This window comes from Protopterus annectens, chromosome 14.part0 (genome assembly GCF_019279795.1).
Source record: "Protopterus annectens isolate FY-2018-M chromosome 14.part0, PAN1.0, whole genome shotgun sequence".
Taxonomy (NCBI): Eukaryota; Metazoa; Chordata; order Ceratodontiformes; family Protopteridae; genus Protopterus; species Protopterus annectens.
Genome location: NC_056748.1, coordinates 45038202 through 45060479, shown reverse-complemented (window position 1 = coordinate 45060479; position 22278 = coordinate 45038202). Strand labels below are relative to the sequence as shown.

Sequence of the window (22278 nt, the reverse complement as noted above, 5' to 3'; positions counted from 1 at the left end):
TCTTACCCAGCATATAAATAAGATCTTTCAAAGTACCCTTCAAATTTTGAGGGTCAAATTGCTGGTTAACATTGTCAACAGTGATATTATCAAAGGCACATTGATTGTCAAAAAATTTTTTTAAGTGCGCTTCCTTATTGCCCTCTTTCAATTTAGCACTCCCCTCACATTCATTATGAATATTAGAATGAACAGTACCTTTGTCACTAATGCCTTTAGTATTGGCATTAAAATACGTGCGCATAAGTTGTGTTTTCTTGGGCTTAGTACATGAAAAGTAATCTATCCTCAGATGAACAAAATACCCTAAAAGGGTTGAGAACTAACAACACCATATGGGTAATGAAACCCGACAAAGGTGGGGGGGGTAGTTATATATGATAGTTTAGAATATAGTTCCAGAAGGGTTAAGTGAGTTAGGGTTAGGGCGCAGGTTAGGTGAGTGTGCGATAGTGGCGGACCTTAGCGTTAGGGTTTGGGTTAAGGTTAGTGCATAGATAGTTGTATATGTAAGGTTTAGTGTAGGTTTGTAAGGTTTTTGGTGTGCTTGTGTTGTGTGTGCTTTTTGGACAGAGGATTTGTGTTGTTTGTTGATTGTCGGGATTGTGGTTTGTCAGGCATGTGAAGTTTCGTGTTTTTGAACTTTCGGTTTTGTGGTGTCAGTGATTTCGTTGTCGGTGTTTTAGTGCATCGGTGTTATCAGGTAGACCCTTATATATATATATATATATATATACACATACATACATATACAATATAATGTCTATAAACTAATATAAAATGTAGAATTTATTTACTATTTTTATTCATTTATTTATTGTTTTTGTTGATCAGAAAACTACAACTGGGTGGAAAACCTCTTTTCATCAGAAGCCTGAGGTGAAATGCTCTGCAAGATACATAGAGAAAGTAACATATATGCATACATGCATGCATAGTGTAATGAATCATTTGAGCATACAGTGACTGTTTGAGCAGACAATAGTGAGAAAGCAAAATCAATAACCTTGACAAGATACATATGAATGCTCGTCTTACAAACATATTATAATCATAATACAGGCAATACATCTTGTGATGGCCCTGCACTGGCCCAGTAATCAAGGAACCTCAATCCTCACCACTAGCACCAGTGAGGGACATACACATTGGGAGGAAGACAAGTACACACACAGTAAAGTACAATTTCCCTTAAGAGCACAAAAAGATCACAGTCAGTCTGAGGCTGGTTTCTCCTTCTCTCTCCAGATCCACAATAAGACTCCCCACTGGTGCAGCTATAGAGTTAGGATCTCGGCCAAGCAATCAAGCCAAAACCTCCAGCCCCCTCTATGTCCAACCAGTGCTTTGTGTCCCTGCCCAAGTAGCTGACACACACACACTTTGAGATTTGATTTATGTACACACACACACACACACACACTCCTGGGAAAGGCTGGCACAGGTTTACTAGCTATTCCCCTTTCTGCCCAGACTAAAAGGTAGGCATCACTGCCACCAACCAGCTCTTTATCAGCTACTACAAGGCCCTTCCCAAAGGGTGACCAATCCTACTGTGTGATGTTACAATTAACCAAATTGTAAGTGTGACTAAGACTAAGGCTATTGGAGTGGCCAGTACAGTGTCACCAAATACATATGCAAGTACACTAAGAGATAAAATATCTCTAAACAAACCATTCACAATTAAAAGGTTTAAATATATTTAATAATAAATAACAAAAGAGCAAGACAATACTCAACTCAGCACAGTGACTACAGAGTTCAGAATCACAGACAATATTTTAAAACAACATTCCAGGACAGTCTCAAGTAAATACAGAAAACATATAAACTAAAACTAATGTCTTTCAGCTTTTCCTGGTTAGGGGTTGCCACAGCAGAACTCCGGTCCACTAATGATTGGCAGTGGATTTTTATGGTGCTGAGGTGCCAGCCTGATGCCCAACCTTCAAAGAAGGCATACCCATTCACACACGCAGCTTCCTGCATGTCTTTAAATGTCACTCGACCGCGGGGAGGACCTAATCTTAGTATATTCCTACCTATCTCTAAAATAAATTAATTTTCCACAGTTACTTACTATTAGCAAGATGCAGGCAGAAGTGCTGTTGAGTAAGATGTTTCTAGTTCCAAAGATAAATACAAAATGCAAAGTCTGTCTCAGAGAGAGTTCTTAAATTACTATCAAACATTACTTTTGGATTACTGTCAGCTTTGGATGACATCACTCTTTGTTACCTGCCTTCAGTTCCCAGGCAAACAGAAACTTAACAAAATTTTAGCATCTCTGTGTGAGAAGTATACATCTCTCAGAAGCTGGCCTAGAACTGGAAGTCGTAAAACAGTTAAACACTTTTACATTTTAAACATAGTAACTATTTTTCTCCAAGAAAATAGAAAGAAACTTCTAACTGTAGACATCCTGTCTTCTTGCTGCATTAACTAACCTTTTTATAGCACATCATAAAGCACTTAATTTTAACTTTTCTTAAGGTTTTTTAAGTTAACTCTGCATGTTCCAGCCTGTACTATCAAAACATACATTTGCACAGGTATATAGTTTATATACATTTCTGTTCTTTTCCAGTAGGTACACTGTGGTTACATTCCTGAAGCTCAGTACATAACATGCAGTTCAACACACATTTCTGCACCAGTAGTTTAATATCCACATAATATATAGTTCTCTTACATTAGTAAGACAAGCATACAAATCATATTAATATTCACAAATGACATATAATTATTTACAAAATTCCATATAGCTGGGCAAGCAGTGTCACATTTCTCCCTTCCCCCAAAACTCAAGCCAGTTTTTCAAGTGACCCTTGAGAAACATTGCTTGAGAGGGTTGATCCTATCTGGGAATACCTTACCCCATTCCCTGTCTTGAGAGCCCATCTGTGTTGGCATTGCTAACCCCACTGTGGTGCTGCACTGTCATATCATATGCTTGCGACCCTAAGCTCCACCTTAGTAACTTGGCATTTTCCTGGCTGGCTCAATGTAGCCATGTTAAGGGATTATGGTCTCTAACTACAGTGAATTTTCTTCCATACAGACAAGGCTGAAGTTTCTGCAGTGCCCACACTATGGCTAGGCATTCCTTTCCTACAGCTGCATAGCATTCCTCCATGGGTTCGAGCCTATGACTGAGATATACCACTGAATGGTCTTCTCCCTCTGATGAAATCTGGCTACATACAGCCCCCACCCTATGGTTGAAGCATACACCTGCACAACAAATTATTTGCTGTAATCTAGACTGGATAACACAGGGGGTCCTCCCAAAGCTCCTTTAAGCTTCTGGAATGTCTGCTCACATGCTGGGGTCCACACTGCCTTATCTGGCCTGTTTTTCCTTGTCAGGTCTGTGAGGGGAGCAGATATGGTGCTATATATTGAGGACAAACTTTCTGTAGTGCCCTGCTGTCCCTAAAAATGCCCTCACCTGCTTTTTGGTAACAGGGGCAGGCCATGCCTGCGTGGCTTCTGCTTTGGCAGGTTCTGGCCTGATCTTACCACTTCCCACTCTATGTCCCAGGTAGGAGACCTCAGCCATTCCCACCTGATATTTGCTGGGCTTAATGGTCACCCTGCCCTCTGTAGTCTGCTCAGCACCTCCCTGACATGCTGTAGGTGCTCTTGCCAGGAATGGCTGTAGATGGCAATACCATCTAGGTAAGCAAAAATCTCCTGCTCCTGCTAGTATACAATCTACCAGCCTCTGGAAAGTTCATGGGGCATTTTTCATCCCAAAGGGCACCTTTGTGAACTCATAAAAGCCAAAAGGAGTCAAAACGTCTGGCTTCTGTCTAGCACTTGGAGTCAAGGGAACCTGCCAGTAACCCTTGATAAGATATTTAGCCCCACCCAGTTGCTCTAGGACTTCATCTGTCCTAGGCATGGGGATAAACATTTGACTTTGTGTGACTATTTAATTTCCTGTAGTCCACACAGAACCTGGTGCTGCCATCCTTCTTTGGTATCAGCACCACTGGGGAGGCTCAGGGACTGCTGGACTCCTGAATTACACCAAGTTCAAACATTTACTGTATCTCCTCCCTCAGAGACTGTTTGACTCTCTCAGGCACCCTATAAGGGGCCTGCTTAGTAGGCCTTTGGGGTTCTCTATCCACTTTGTGCTGCACCAGGTGGGTGCACCCTGGTTACCCAGTGAACATGTCCCTAAATTCCCATAACACTGCTCATATTTCTCAAACCTGGGTAGGGGATAGTTGCTGGGACATTGCTACCCCTACCACTGAGGTGTCAGTCTGAGTCTTACTGAGGAGATCAGCCACCAGATCCCCCTTAGAATCCTCCTGCAATCCACTACAAATACTCAGCACAAGGGCCTCCCTACCATGGTAAGGTTTCATCATGTTAACATGGCACAGTTTGCGCCCCTGCCTCCTGCCTAGCAGATCTACCATGTAGTTAACATCACTGACCTTCCTTACCACCTTGTAGGGTCCCTCCCAGGCTGCCTGCAGTTTGTTGTGTCTCACAGGAATGAGAACCATTACTTGCTGCCCCACAGCATACTCTCTAGCTTGAGCATTCCTGTCATACAAGACCTTTTCCTGCTGTTGGGCTTCTTCTAGGTTCTCCTAGGCCATGCCCATGAATTCCCTAAGCCTTGTCTTGAGGTTTAGACGTATGCCACAACAAACTCCTTATGGGATTCATACTCACCCTCCCACCCATCTTGAATCAAATCTAAAGGTCCCCTAACTCTATGCCATACAGCAACTCAAAGGTTGAAAAACCTATGGATTCTTGGGGAACCTCTCTGTAAGCAAACAACAGATGGGCCAAATATTTGTCCCAGTCCCTCTTAAACTGGTCTAAAAATGCCTGTAGCATGGTCTTGAGTGTATAGTTTAACCTCTAAACAAGACTATTAGTTTGGGGATGGTAGGGGTGGACTTTAGGTGCTTCATCCACAGTACTTCCACAATCAAGCCAGCATGTCTGAGTTGAAACTGACACCTCTGTCAGTTATTATTTCTTTTGGCAAATCTACCCTGCTGAAAACCTCTAACAAAGCATTTGGCACCTTTTCTGCCTCAATGGAGGACAGAGCCACTGCCTCAGGTATCTGGTAGGATAATCTACTACCACTAGGATATACATTTTCCCTGTGGAACTTGGGGTACCCAGAAGCTCCACAATATCTATAGCTACCCTCTGAAATGGCTCCTCAATCACAGGCAAAGGCATCAAAGGAGCTTTTACCTTGTCTCCTGCCTTTCCTACCTTTTGGCACTGCTCACAGGTCCTGCAGTACACTGTTACATCTCTAGAAACCCAGGCCAATAAAAGTTCTGCAGGATACATCTCTTTGTACATTTTATGCCCATATGACCTGCAAAGGGAATATCATGGACTATGGCTAGATGTGCCAGACTGTAGACTCTGGGCATTACTGACTGCTGTATTCTCTCACCCTCTATCCCTCCCTCAGGGGCCCACTCTCTGTACAGTAACCCTTTATCCCAGTATACAGATTTCCCTTTCCCTTGAGAATCGGGTGCCTCACTAGCTACCTTTCTCAGGCCTTGTAATGTAGGGTCTGAGAGCTGATCCTGTCTCAACTCACTCTTTGTGACCTTTCCCAGCTCCCCTTTCACAGGAAGTCTGGCATCCTCTGATAGCAGTGCCTCACTGTCAGCCTGGGTACTATTACTCACCTCTGCACTTGCAGTCACTCTGTCAAAGGGAACATCTGTACCCACAAGCAGCTGTGGCTCACCTTCAGTCTCACAGCTATAGGGTAGCTCCCTCCCTGAAGTAACCACCTCACCAGTCCTGGCTGCAAGTGTGCTAAAGCTATGACTGGAGTAGACTGCCCAAGGAAGTAGTGCTCCTCTTTAACCATTGCAGGCCTCACAATGGTTGGGTCAGAGGCTGTGTCTCTCTTAGCAATGGCCTCTTTCTCATTCACTAAGATAGGATATACCATCTTGTGGTAGTTTGATACCCTTGTTGTCTCAAAACAACTTACTACTGGCATTTTGTCATTCCCACTTACTGGCTCTCCCAGCTTTTGTTCCCCACCTTGCCTCCATAGACATTTATATGCAACATGGCCCCACTGGCTGCATTTAAAACATTTAACCTTTGGTCCTGGACATGCACCTGGACTAGTGGCTTTCCCTGCTACTGGTGGACTCTGTTGGGGCAGTCTGGGCTGCCCACCATGTGCTCCCTTAGACCCATGAGTAGCACTGAGTGTCCCTTTCCTGTGCAGTGATGCCTTGCTTGGTATAGGTCTCCCTTCTGTCCCCAACTCATCTACAGTATTGCATTGTCTATCAGCTAACCAGATTATTATGTCCTCAGGCAATGCGCTAAGGGCTTGTTCCCTCACCAATATGTCTGCCAGCCCTTCAAAAGTGGTGACCTGAAATCCACTCACTCACCTATAAAAATAAGTGATTAGTTCAGCAACATATTCACAAACACTTTCATCTGCCTTGCACTTATGCTCATTAAACTTTTTTCTATAAGCTTCAGGTGTTAAAACATTATAAAAAACAATTCTTTACAACATTATAATTTAAACAATCAGTATCAGACAATTTGGATATATCAATTACAGCTTTACCATGGAGTAAGGGGGTCAGGAACCGTACCCAGAGCCCTTGGTCAACATTATACTGATTACGTACTGTCTCAAACATATGAATAAAACTATCAAAATTATCCTCCTCTGTAAATTGTGGAAGAAATTTACTGGCCTTTGTTGCTTCTGGGGTTTGGTTACTCCCTTCCCCATTACCTCCATGACTCTGGTGAAGAGGCAGCATCTCCTTTTCATGTTGCCTCTGCCTCTCATTCTCCTTAGCCTGCAGACATCACAGTTTCTCATTTTCCATAGCCTCCAGATGTCTCGGTCTCTCTGCTGCATCTATTTCCAAATGCTTGGCCTCCAACTCAAGTCTGTTTAACTCCAGATGGATTTTTAAGTCCTCTGTGGAAAGGTTGAGCTGTCCATTTTATGAGAGTTGTACATTTCCATGGCCAGTCTGATTTTTGTCCTGGTTGCTATTCTGTGATGCAGCTGTGATTAAAGCTGCAAACAAGTCTGCTTCAGTCAGGTTGGCATGCACCAATCCTTTAGCCTGACACATCTCAGCCAGCTGGCTTGTTGACAGCTTGCCATACTCCTCTACTGACATGCTTGCCTGCTCTCCTTGACTAACTAAGCTAACAAAAAAAAAAACAATTGTGATAGGAACTCTGAATGCTCACTGCATGGCTGATTAAGAGTGCAGACACCTTCAGTGACCACTGTACACAGGCTACAGGAATTCAATATCCACACCACTATAAGCCAATTATTATGTGATGTGGCTAACTCACCACTGTCAACCAATTAAAATGTGATGTGGATATCCCATCACTGCCAAACAATATGTGATGCCCTGCACTGGCCCAATAATCAAGGAGCCTCAATCCTCACCACTAGCACCAGTGAAGGACGTACACATTGGGAGGATGACAAGTACAGACACAGTAAAGTACAATTTCCCTTAAGAGCACACAGAGCTCACAGTCAGTCTGGGGTTGATTTCTCCCTCTATCTCCAGATCCCCCAAAAGAGTCCCCACTGGCACAGCTATAGGGTTAAGATCTTAGCCGAGCAGTCAAGCCAAAACCTCCAGCACCCTGTCTGTCCAAAAAGTGCTTTGTGTCCCTAGCCAAGTAGCTGACACACACACAGTTTGAGATATGATTTATATACAAACACACACACACTCCTGGGAAAGGCTGGCACAGGTTTACTAGCCATGCCCGCTTCTGCCCAGACTAAAGGGTAGGCATCACTGCCACCAACCAGCTCTTTATCAGCTACTACAAGGCCCTTCCCAAAGGGTGACCAGTCCTACTGTGTGATGTTACTATTATCCAAATGGTACATGTGAATAAGACTAAGGCTATTGGAGTGGCCAATACAGTGTCACCAAATACATATGTAAATATGCTAAGAGCTAAAATATCTCTAAACAAACCATCCACAATTAAAAGGTTTAAATATATTTAATAATAAATAATAAAAGAGGAAGACAATATTCAACAACTCAGGACAGTGACTATAGAGTTCAGAATCACAGGAAATATTTTAAAACAACATTGCAGGACAGTCTCAAATAAATACAGAAAACATCTAAACTAAACTTACTATATTCCTATCTATCTCTAAAATAAATTACTTTTCCACAGTTACTTACTATTAGCAAGATGCAGGCATAAGTGCTGATGAGTGAGATGTTTCTAGTTCCAAAGACAAATACAAAATGCAAAGTCTGTCTCAGAGAGAGAGTTCTTAAATTACTATCAAACATTACTGCTGGGTCAGCTTTGGATGACATCACTCTTTGTCACCTGCCTTCAGTTCCCAGGCAAACAGAATTTTAGCATCTCTGTGTGAGAAGTACATATCTCCCAGAAGCTGGCCTAGAACTGGAAGTTGTAAAACAGTTAAACACTTAAACCTAGTAATTATTTCTCTCCTAGACAATAGAAAGAAATGTCTAGCTCTAGACATCCTGTCTTCTTGCTGCATTAACTAACTTTTTATAGCACATCATAAAACACAATTTCACTGTTAAAGTTTTGCAAGTTAACTCTGCATGTTCCAGCCTCTACTATCAAAATGTACATTTGCACAGGTATATAGTTCATACACATCTGTGTTCTTTTCCAGTAGGGTATACTGTGGTGACATTTCTGAAGCTCAGTACATAACATACAGTTCAAAAACACACTTCTGCACCACTAGTTTAATATCCACATAACCTATAGTTCTCTTACATTTGTAAGACAAGCATACAAATCATATTAATATTCACAAATGAAAAATGATTATTTACAAAATTCCAGATAGCTGAGCTGGCAGTGTCACACATGTATATGAGAAATCATTCAAATCTAGACCAGAATCATACCTCTCAACCTGCATATATTGCAAATAGGAACAAAGGCCCCTAATAAGTAGATACATACAGCTATAAATCTGGGCATCATATTAGCATAAAACTTGAATAGAAATATTGTATCCAGTAGGAATGTGGGACACTACTCTGAAACACATTGAAAAGGAGAGGGTGACAAAAAGGATGGAAAATAGAAGGACATTATCAATGAAACTATAAAATCTAAAGACTTTAATGGACTGAATTGCACAATTCTATCACACATCATTTTTTTGCTTTAGGAAAAGGGTGGTATGAGTTGTCTTTTAAATTACTGTTGCACTTTTATGTTGGCATGTAGTGTTGTTTTATGTGTATTAGATTTAAGAATCACATGCGATGACAGGGATTCAGAAAATTGTGTGGAGGGGTAAATCAATCCTGAAGATAGAGACATACCACCAAAAATAGGCACATCATATACAGGGGTAAATCAGGCCTGAACCTGGGAATATTCCTCCAGAATAAGGATAGTTTTGAAGTCCAATCAGTGAGTGTTTAGACTAACAAAGTTTACACCATAGTAATTTATAATAGTAAAACAGTGTTAAAGCGAACTTTCATAACAATGTAAAGTTGAGAAGAGTGCAATACTGTGTGTGTGTGTGTGTGTGTGTGTGTGTGTGTGTGTGTGTGTGTGTGTGTGTGTGTGTGCACCCAAGGTGGCGTAATAGTACAATATAAGAAGTTTTAGTGCTTCAGATTAACAAATCCCTCAAGGAGCAGAGTCATACTGAATAATAAATTCTTTTTGTTCATAATGAGGTCGGCTGAGATAATTAATTAACAATCATGATTCACTGTAGTCTGGATTAGAGATGTAAAGGGTAGGTAGTATGAAAATCCACTTTTGAGATTTTGTTAGTGCTAAGACTAAGGAGCATTGAAGCTTTGACGGTACCTTTTAACTGTACAGATTTTCACAGGATGTCGGGAGTTTTGCCTCATATTTTTGGTCTATTCATTATAAAATTTGTGGTTTTCTGGAAAATCATTGAGGATTGAAGTCACTAAATAATGACAGATATTTGAGTTTCAGACTTCATATCTTCCAGAAAATACATGCTTATGCAAAACGTATTATTCTAGCAACTTTCTATATTTATAAGACCAATATATGAAATCTGCCTCGGTTTTTGGGCCTTTGTCTCCTCATTATTTTTGGCTTTGTTCAGATTTCTTGTGTCAAGAGGGTGAGAGGTATGGCTTTGACCATTCCTGTGACACATTATCCATAGATGTAATTTAGTGTTTTGTAAGGATGATGCTGGTTATCTAAGCCAAACATTATACATTTGTCTTTTTTATGGATTCAGTTACATTAAATACACATCAGGTACTGAACTGACACAAAGTGTCGGGTAATTTATGACAGTAGAATACCTAAGTGTTTGAAACATAAGGTGTACATAACAGTACTACTGTATGGTACACAGACCTGGGCAGTGAAGGATGAGCAGCTGAGGAAGCTGGAGGTGATAGAGATGAAGTGCATGAAGCTGGTGGTAGGATGCACACTGTGGGACAAATAAATTAATGAGGGTACCACAGCAGACGTCCAAAGAGCTCCAATTGCAAAGAAAGTCAAAGAGAACAGATTATGGTGGTTCAGGCACATGCAGGAAAGCAGAAGATGATCTAGTGAAGATTTGGAGCAGGCGGGAAGAAGGCAAGAGAAATTGAGGGTGTCCAGCAAAAATGGGGGGGGGGGTGGATTGTGTGAAAGAAGACCTGCAACAGTCACGTATGACTGTTGAGGAAGGTAGGAGAGTGGCATTGAACAGAGAGAGATGGCAACAGTTAATGCAATACCCTAACCCCATGTAGAAAAATGGGAAAAGGGGGATGATAATAAGACATTGTCACCCAAGCCTGATCAAAGCAGAAGCTATTCTAAAGTTGTGAATTTGTTAAACAAACAGAGCATGGTGAGCAGAGGTTAGTCATCTCTATCCTGAAGTAGCCTGGAGGTAACCCAAATCCCACTTATTTGTAAATAAGGAAAGCAGTAAAAGGCCAGTATGGAATTCTGGAGCAGTAAGGTGAGCTGTTGGAGGAGGAGATTCTATGTTACCACCTGATTACCTAAGTGTTACCTTTTAAATTGGGAGACGGCCACTGGATGGTGTCCATGGAAAAGCCAGTTTTTGGACATGTGACCTAGAATGATGTTTGACAGTTTACAGGTCTTTGACAAACCTAAGAACAAGGCACTGACAATGTTGCCAAGTCTGATTTCTATGTCCCATGATTTCTGTAAGTGTGAATAAAACTCTGTCTGTCCCATGGCCTTGGAGGGGTCCCCATACAAAGTCCAAGACTCAGTAGTATAAGCCCCAAAGTTAAGTGAGAAGCATAAGAAGTAACCACAAACTATGAAAGTCAGTGTTACACATTCAAAACACCCCCTGATGTGGAGCCAGAGTTGCATCCCACGCCCCTATTACTTACATATACTAAATCTGAGATTGCTGTACCTTAGAGAAGGTGAAGTTGCACCCCCCCACACTCCATTACTCATATATATACTAACTCTGAGATTGCTGTACCTCAGAGAAGGCAGAGCTGCACCCCCACACCCCATTACTTAGATATACTAACTCTGAGATTGCTGTACCTCAGAGAAGGCAGAGCTGCACCCCCACACCCCATTACTTATATATACTAACTCTGAGATTGCTGTACCTCAGAGAAGGCAGGGCTGCACCCCCTCACACCCCATTACTTAGATATACTAACTCTGAGATTGCTGTACCTCAGAGAAGGCAGAGCTGCACCCCCCATACCCCATTACTTAGATATACTAACTCTGAGATTGCTGTACCTCAGAGAAGGCAGGGCTGCACCCCCTCACACCCCATTACTTAGATATACTAACTCTGAGATTGCTGTACCTCAGAGAAGGCAGAGCTGCACCCCCCATACCCCATTACTTAGATATACTAACTCCGAGATTGCTGTACCTCAGAGAAGGCAGAGCTGCACCCCCTCACACCCCATTACTTAGATATACTAACTCTGAGATTGCTGTACCTCAGAGAAGGCAGGGCTGCACCCCCTCACACCCCATTACTTAGATATACTAACTCTGAGATTGCTGTACCTCAGAGAAGGCAGAGCTGCACCCCCCATACCCCATTACTTAGATATACTAACTCCGAGATTGCTGTACCTCAGAGAAGGCAGAGCTGCACCCCCTCACACCCCATTACTTAGATATACTAACTCTGAGATTGCTGTACCTCAGAGAAGGCAGGGCTGCACCCCCTCACACCCCATTACTTAGATATACTAACTCTGAGATTGCTGTACCTCAGAGAAGGCAGGGCTGCACCCCCTCACACCCCATTACTTAGATATACTAACTCTGAGATTGCTGTACCTCAGAGAAGGCAGAGCTGCACCCCCTCACACCCCATTACTTAGATATACTAACTCTGAGATTGCTGTACCTCAGAGAAGGCAGAGCTGCACCCCCCATACCCCATTACTTAGATATACTAACTCCGAGATTGCTGTACCTCAGAGAAGGCAGAGCTGCACCCCCTCACACCCCATTACTTAGATATACTAACTCTGAGATTGCTGTACCTCAGAGAAGGCAGGGCTGCACCCCCTCACACCCCATTACTTAGATATACTAACTCTGAGATTGCTGTACCTCAGAGAAGGCAGAGCTGCACCCCCCATACCCCATTACTTAGATATACTAACTCCGAGATTGCTGTACCTCAGAGAAGGCAGAGCTGCACCCCCTCACACCCCATTACTTAGATATACTAACTCTGAGATTGCTGTACCTCAGAGAAGGCAGAGCTGCACCCCCCATACCCCATTACTTAGATATACTAACTCCGAGATTGCTGTACCTCAGAGAAGGCAGAGCTGCACCCCCTCACACCCCATTACTTAGATATACTAACTCTGAGATTGCTGTACCTCAGAGAAGGCAGAGCTGCACCCCCATACCCCATTACTCATATATATACTAACTCTGAGATTGCTGTACCTCAGAGAAGGCAGAGCTGCACCCCCACACCCCATTACTTAGATATACTAACTCTGAGATTGCTGTACCTCAGAGAAGGCAGAGCTGCACCCCCACACCCCATTACTTAGATATACTAACTCTGAGATTGCTGTACCTCAGAGAAAATGGAGCTGCACCCACACACCCCATTACTTATATATACTAATTCTGAGATTGCTATACCTCAGGGAAGGCGAAGTTGCATCCCCACACCCTATTACTTATATATATATATATATATATATATATATATATATATATATATATATAATTTTCTTGGGTGGCGAAAGCCAGGATACCCTTTTGACTAGGCTTATGGAGGCTGTAGGGCCACTAGTCTAGTACCTACCTATCTATCTATCTATCTATATATATATATATATATATATATATATATATATATATACATACTAACTCTGAGATTGCTTTACCTCAGTGAAAAGAGAATTCTCCAAGTTACCAGCGATTTTGGATTTAGCATTTTTCCACATTCTCTTTTACATTTTCTCAGGTCCAAGGATTATTCTCCTCGAGGTTTCAACAAGTGCCCATGGCAGAAACCATGCTGAAAACTAACAAAGAAGTTGGTGGAGGTCATGTGATGAAAGGCATGGAAGTGGATATATATTTTTCTAGCAGTTTTGATACTGGACATAGAAGAACTGTGGAATGGCAATAAAATTTAAACAGCTACATTCCATTCTCTCATTCATTTTATGTCTGGCTTTCGAGTGAAGTAGAATATAAGTGTTTTCCCAAACTTTCTGAGTATAGCCTTCATGCCTCATACATTGGGGAAAGAGTCTAGCCAATACTTAATGCCTCATACCTTAGGGAAAGATTCTAGCCAATACTTCATGCCTCATATGTTGGGGAAAGATTCTGTCCCACTAACCAAGTTGTATTTCAGCCCTTGCAATCCTGAAACACCAGTTCTTCCTAAAATCTGTGTAAAATAATCTTGTTAAAACTAGTATATTTTCATAGATATATCCACAGCACTGGTAAGTGGTTTGAGTTTGTTTTGGAAAGGTAACTTCTGTTGCTGTATTTTTTCACGATTGATTTTAAATTCTTGTTTTAATATTCTTTTATAGTTGTGGTAAGAATAAGAATAACTGGGGATTCAGAAGGAATACCACCACTGGTGGTGAGAGCTGTGACTGAAAGGAACTGTTTCCAAGATGCTGGAAAATGCGATTCAGAAACATTTTCGCTGCAATGATGAAAGACCTCATTATTGGCTAATTTGCATGTTTCTGAATCACCATTAATTACTGCCAGTACAAATCAGCACATTATTGCTACAGTTAACACTGGCAGCCCCTGCATTGCATTGGCACAGCCCTCCTCCAGTCACGCTTTCACATGTATGGATGCATTCAAACACACAGACACACACAGACACACACACACACACACACACACACACACACACACACACACACACACACACACACACACACACACACACACAAACATACAGACATACCTCTCATTTGTCCCTGATGTCAGAAAATCCCTAATGTAACCTTTTTCCCTGCTTATCATACATGATGGATGATTACAGTCAGTCAATAATGACAGAGATAAGAAATTCTTTTTTATTTTACTGTTTGGCAAGTGCATTGCGATCCCAGCCCTGTTGCTCTACTAACATTTTACATGAGTCCAAGTAATAGTTTAAAACGTCTCCCTGATGTCCTCTATTACTCCCCCCAGCTTTGACTCAAACCCTCCTCCCACATGCACACACCCCCAGTCCTGATTTTACAGACCACTCCTACTGTTATGTGTTATACATGGTCTGCCCTTAAAATGGTAATTAGTGTATTTTTTAATTGCCTGACATTAGAGTTCATACTTCTTATTATGTAAAAAAATACTTTCTTAGAGTAAGTCCTAAATTAGGGCAGCGGCAGATGTCTAGCAAGAGTGGGGTAAAGGGAGCCATCACCACAGACACAAGTTGTTAGGGGCATGATCATGAAGTACAGGCATACAGAAAGTCAGTTCAGCACATCTGCATTTTGTGTGCGGTAAATGGTAGCAATCAGCTTGCTACAGTTTTGATAAAGAACAAAAGTCTTTATTTCTTTGCTCTTCCAATAAACCAATGAGGAGGTCGGGTCTGTCTTGGAACACCATACTTTGGGATCCGAGGGGTTGGGGTGCCATATCGGAGATCACCCCTGGCTACAAGATAAGATGGCTACAGCTCTGTGTAGAGGGTTAAGGCTCCTGCTTGCTGTGTGTACTTCAACTTTTATTTTTCAGACTTATGGTTATACATAAGGACTACCTCTCATGTCTAGTGTTGTGTGAGCACTCATGGTACAAGGCTTGAGTTTTTGTAGGTACCTTTAAGGCATGATATTAAGAGTTACTCCTGGTGTCCAGTGTTACAGGATTTGCTCATTAGTCTAGGGGAGTATGGATGCATGACTGTCCCCCCATACTCACACTGACACACTCATGCAAACACTAAATAGACACACACACACACACACACACACACACACACACACACACACACACACACACACACACACACACACACACACACACACCCTACCTATCCCTAACTAACCACCCTACTGTGACCTTCCACTCGGACCACATGCCCACACGTAAATATGGACACATACACTTCCACTCACCTTACACTATTCATATCTCTGAAAACACTCACACTTGTGGCCTTGCAGACACACACACACACACACACACACACACACACACACACACACACACACACACACACACACACACACACACACACCAACAATACATGTCCATTAAACTTCTTTAAAATGATGACGTGAGCATAAGCTTTTGGCTATGTTCATTAATACAGGAAGCTGCATAAATGCCTTACCACAATTATTTCCAAGGGGCGTGCACATGGCTGATTAGCATAGCATCATAGGAAGTTACTAGGCTAATGGCCCTATGGCCCTTACAAGCTTAGCCAAGTTCTGCCCTTATTTTCACAATCAGCACCTATTACCACTGTCCAAGAGGGACACGGGTAGAACCCCTGAGGTGAATTTACAGTTACCCATCCAATTGTCCAGATTGCATATGAAGAGAGCTAATGAGGTGCTCTGTTTGACAGGAAGTGGGAGTATCTTCCAAAGATGTGGTAACCTCTGGAAGACAAATCCATCCACCTCAGCAGGTTCTATTAATGTTACATACCAGGTTAAGGTCTTTAGAGCGAGTAACCCATGTACGATTTGACTTGCGGATATTCAGCATTTCCAATAAAGCAGGGTCAGAGATTGCTTTACATACAAGGCAGAGATCACCTCTGAATAGTCTGCATGAAACAGAATAAAGTGACAATAATTTCAGATGGTCCACATAGGAGAGATGCTGAAAATGTTGAATTTTCCTTGTGAGGAACCTTTGTGGTCTCTCCAATTGCTGCAGATACTTGGAAAGGTACATATCAAAAGGGGCATCATACTCAATTATTGGCCTGATGAGGGAAGAGTACAGGGAGTTTATAACTTCTTTTTTTTCTGGAGGCAATGCCCTTACTTATGAGATGAGAAATATAGAATGCCCTTCTTACCACTGTGGAGACATGGTGATCAAAGGTTAAGGTTGCTGCCAACCTGTGTGCCCAGGTCTCTCACCACTGAGTCCGTTCTTAGGGTGTTGCTATTGATGTGGTAGTTAGCAGAAAAATTGCTACTACTGAAAGGGATGATAATACATTTTTTTGCATTGAGTTTAAGGCTATGACTTTTGCACCAATCATTTGTTTGTGTAACCCCTCTTGTAGGATGTTGACATAATTTGGAGATTCTATGACTGCTCCCAATTTGCAGTCATCAGCAAACTTTATCAGCCACAGACCTTTAGGTTTTGCTTGCACTTTGGAGAAATAGATTCCAAACAGCTGAGGCCCCTGGACTGATCCTTGTGGAATACCTCTGGTTACTGGTTAGCTGTTGAAGGTGGATTGTCCTATCCTGACTATATGAGTTCTACCGGTGTGCCAGTTAGTGACTCATCTAATGATATAAGGGTTGATACCTAGCTGGTGTGTTTGTGAATGATGTCTGAGTGGAGGGTAGTGTCAAAAGCCTTGGCTAAGTCTAGGTAGGCTGTATGCACAGCTTTCCCCTCGTCCAGGGCCTTGGTGACAGTCTCGAATAAGTTCACCAGGTTTAGCAGGCATGATCTCCCTTCGACAAATCCAAACTGAGTAGGGTCAAGTGTCTGGAGATTACCTATATCCTTGTTGATAAGGTCCACAATGATTTCCTCCATGGCCTCACAGATAAGGCTAGTCAGGCTAATAGGTCTATAGTTCTGGGGGTGAGTGGAAGCACCACCTTTGTGCAAGGGGATTACAGTGGCCATTTTCCATTCAGATGGGATGAAGCCAGTGCTTAGATTATGATTGAAAAGAGTACCCAATGGTGTTGCTGATTCTTGTTGGAGCCCATGTAGGATGCAGCCTAGGATGTTATCAGGTCCCATAGATGCTGTGATTTTGGCCCTAGGGCATTTATGACCTGGTCTTTAGAGATACATGGTAGGGGACAGGTGGGAGGGATATCTTGGGGTATGTGTGGCAGGGATAGGAGAGTGAAGTTTTCATAGAACTTGTCAGCTAACAGGTTAGGTATGTCTACAGGCTCAGTATATGTGGTATTATTAACTACCAGTTTGGCACAGATCTGGGCCTTTCATTTCAGGTTATGGATGTAACTAAAGTATGTCTTATGCTTGTCCTTAGTTGAGGAAACTAATTTGGATTCATATTTGCTTTGGATGACTTCAAAAGAAGTTTTATTTGCTTGGCATAGGCCCACTCCACTGGAATGCATCATTAGCATTTACAGCGCACCACAGAAACAGCCTGTCATGGTGTGGCACCACTTTGTGGTATACCACTACGGTAGGACTGTCTCTGAATCGGAAATGGTTTCCATGAGGTGTACACCAGGCTAACACATTGTGGTAACATTTCTGAATCTGGGGCTTTGTTTGATTTTGCTACCAGGTTTCCTCTTGTTATGTAACAATTCCATCCCTTTAAACAGTATTAGCCCTGTTCTGCATTTTTGTTTTGCTGATTGCTGATGACAGTTCTGTAAAGGATTGCATTACATTTATCTTGCTGTGTTTTATCCAGATCATGGTAGCAAGGGGTCATTTGGACCTTCCCCACTCAGCAAGTTAACAAATGTACAAATAAATAAAAATATGCATTTTTTTCTGTTGTATATTATGCCCCTTCCCTCCAAACACACACACACACACACACACACACACACACACACACACACACACACACACACACACACACACACACACACACACACTGAGTATAATATAGCCTGTGTGTGGCATATCTTGGAGAAAATAAATGACAGCAAAATAGATGCAGTCTTTGAATTCAATTAAAAATAAAAAAAATTAAATGTTCACATTTTCAAAAAAAAACAAGCTTTAATTATGTTTTTGTATTTCTGCGTGAGTTATTTGTGTTGATGCTATGCTAAAGCTATGTATTTTTCAGACTATTAGGTATGCATTAGAAATAGCATTGGCCTTCCTTCAAAGTGAAACAAATAGCAACAATGTTTACAATGTTTCAAAGGAAGTGATATAGGCATTGCTGTCACCTTGATTCATACAACTCATGCTGCTCTTTATACCTGGCAGTGCCACATCAATTTTTTTCAAACTGTTACATATGTTATAGCTAATAACATTCCTTTGTATCTGTTTGCTTTTTCCTAAAGATTTCGATCTGGCTTTAAGTGGGCTTTTCGCTGGTGTCCTTGCATAAAAGCAACAGGAGAAGATGAGCTTGAAATAACAACAACCAAAGCCTTTCGAATGACCCGCAGCTACCGTTCCAACACAGTGCCCCATGCTAGTGTTCGACAGAATGCAGACAACGGAGATGAAGTCAAAAGCAACTGTGTGTAACATAAAGAGAAATGTTCTTTTATTCTGTATGTGATGCTACTCTTCAAGAGACTGTATTAACAAAAATGCTAGATATTCTTTTTTAAATCTGACTACTTCAGGAAGTATGTAAGCTTGTATTAAAAAAAGCAAAAAAACTGCCTGAGCATTCTTTTGGTAATCATAAAACTATCCATATCCAGTAGTGATAAGGTCAATAAAAGGTGCAACTCATAAATGTCAGCATTGTATAATGAAGTGTCATAGCAGTAACAATTGTTCAAGGTTGTCAATACATTTCACAGCATTATGACAATGTGCATTATCATTTAGGTACATCTAAATGAGTGGCACGCGCACACGCACACGCACACGCACGCACACACACACACACACACACACACACACACACACACACACACACACACACACACACACACACACACACACACACACACACACACACACACACACACACTTTTAAATGGAGCATTATTCATTGAAAGGTTACTGATAGCTTTGAGGCATCTTTAACAAAGAAACATTTTTTAAGTAAAGTTCAGCATATTTTTCAGGTTAAAATGTATTTACTTCTCTATTAATTATAACGAATAAATGTATGCATAAAATCTTTGTTCCTGATAAAAAGCCCCCAACTCATTTGTGATCGTCTCACAAAAGATCATACCTATCAACTGTCCCTGATTTTGCAGAATGTATCTGATCTTGCCTCAGATTTCTTTGCTTGGTCGCTCATCATTTTTTTTTGTTTTTGATTTTCTGGTAAATCACTGAGAATTACAGTTAGTTTGTTAATAATGCCAGGCATTCAAGTTTCACACTCTTTGTTGTTCAGAAAATGCATGTTGATGTACAACCTTTTGTTATATTAACTTTTTTTAAGTCAGTTAGAGTAATATTTAATAATTGGTCCTGATTATTTCAGGCCTTTCTTATTTTTGGTTTTGTCCAGAATTATTAAGCAAAGAAGTAGAAAGGTATGTAAGAGAATGACCACAAATGAGTGAACCCCTTGAAATGAAACAGCACTCTGAAATATGAAAACCCAACTAAAAGTGTTTTTGCAGGAAGCCATCTTTACCCCATAACATTCCCGTTACTTATACATATATACCAGCTCTGAGGTTGTAATAGCATGGGAAAAGGGGAAAGCCTCAGACTTGATCTTCTGGGAAAAAAACAGTTAATCACATATTACTGATTAACCACATGAATGTTGATCATTACTGTTTTACAAAGAAACATAATCCCCTTCTGGTTCTCTGGTAAGGACATATTGCAGTGACTATGGCATCATAAGTACTGCTTTGGAAACAGGCTGTGATGTAACTTGGTATGGTTGTTGTTGTTTGTCTTTCGCCTTTTTTCCAGTAAGGGGTCGCCACAGCGGCAGTAGCTTTTTACGAAACGCCGAGGTGCCAGCTCGACGCCCAACCTTCAACGAAGGCATGCCCATTTACGCACGCATGTCTTTTGAATGCTACCCAACCGTGGGGAGGACATGCAGACTCCACACAGAAGGCCCTCCCAAGCCAAGCCAAGAATCGAACGGGAGAACCTCTTGCTGTGAGGTAACAACGCTACCGCTGTACCAACACGGCATGACGAGAGAGAATAACATGCAGGGTCAATTAAATTGAGAGGCATTGAATACTATTAGTAAATATTATTGACAAATATTATACATTTATGGTTATTTATCCAGTATCATCTGTTACAAAGAATAAGTTATGCAATCTGCATGAAATGTAAGGTAAATTTCACTTTGTTAGCTTGTTTTTCAGAGTTTTCTGTGACATATCAAAAGTTCTTTAAATGTTGTGACACTTCTCATGCATCTGCATTTCATAAATTTAAATATAATGCTAGAAATGTGACATGAGGAAGTCCTGCTGGTCTGAAGTAGGACAGACAATGAAACTGCCGTCCTTTGTGATCCCTCATTTTAAAGTATCATGAAGTCAGCGACAGCCTGTGCATAAGGTTCTCACAATCTCTTTTTAGTTTTTAGTTGCATGTTTGCTCTACCAGGCAAAACAATAAATATACTGAAAGTGAAAGAATAAGATTATAATGAATTATGTCTGCCTTTGTTGTGACAATGAGGGACTTTTTTCATATTTGTTTAAAATATAGCATTTTCCTGTATGTTTTCTGTCTAAAAATAGATTAAAGTTAGATTATGTTTGACTATGTAGTCACTGACTGGAAAATGGAAGCCAAAACTACAGTGAAGCAGTTGAAAGATTATTAATAAAGCAGAGAATTCTGACTGGTATTTTTTTTTCAGATGTTCACTACACTAGTATGCTATGTATGCCTGAATGAACTGCTGAAATGATATGGTGATACCTTGATTGATTATAGACATGTAATGAACCCCAGAGCCATCTAGTCCACCTGTAAGCCACTCTGTTGCCAGTTAATAGCCCTGTAGCTGTTAACTGGTAGTGAGAGATTGGAATTGTAATCCTGCCATTTGCCATGAGAGATGACATGATATCTGGGGTGAAGAAGGACTCTTTTCTGCTTTGGAAGGTCAAGAATTATTCTTACAGAGTCTCCTGGTAGAAGCCTGACGCTGCAGTTAAGCTCACTCCTCACATGAATGTGTGTGTGTGTGTGTGTGTGGGGGGGGGGGATTGACTTGCCACCATCACACTTTCAGAAATGGCACCTGAAGACCAGCTTCCATTTGGTCTTGGTAAGAATGTGGCCAAGGTATCATAGGGTGAGGAGATTCACGTTAGATTAAGTGATATGCATGTGCTACAGAAACGGCTTACTCTCAGTAATGCACATACTATCACACAGGTATAGATACTGCTGCTATATGTAAGCCTAATGTTGTGTTGTATGATGTATGAGAGAAGGATGTGCCCATGTCGGGTGTGGGACACAAATGTGTGTTGTTAGTTTCCTGTCAGCAGTGGGAAGTAAATACTACTACTAGTAATACATAGATGCACATGGAAAATCACAGTCACAAAGCATGTTCCCTCTGTTTCTCATGGGAAGGTGTCCATCACATTCCTAAACATGACTGTGTGGCGGGGGGGGGGATGTGCCCATGTAACATTCCTAAACATGACTGTGTGTGTGGGGAGGATGTGCCCATGTAACATTCCTAAACATGACTGTATGTAAGGAGAGGATGTGACCATGTAACATTCCTAAACATGACTGTGTGGGGGGAGGATGTGCCCATGTAACATTCCTAAACATGACTGTGTGGGGAGGGATGTGCCCATGTAACATTCCTAAACATGACTGTGTGTGGCGGGAGGATGTGCCCAGGTAACA

General features: G+C 41.5%; 1 protein-coding gene across 1 annotated transcript in view; it reads left to right on the top strand.

The window, feature by feature from the left end:
• LOC122788859 (neuromedin-K receptor-like) overlaps positions 1-19362 on the top strand; it is a 246057-nt gene extending 226695 nt beyond the window's left edge. Inside the window, exon 5 of the mRNA XM_044055758.1 lies at positions 18786-19362. Within this exon, the coding sequence (XP_043911693.1) occupies positions 18786-18975 (190 nt within the window). The 3' untranslated portion in view covers positions 18976-19362. The remainder of the gene's footprint in view (positions 1-18785) is intronic.
• Positions 19363-22278: the final 2916 nt, after the last annotated feature.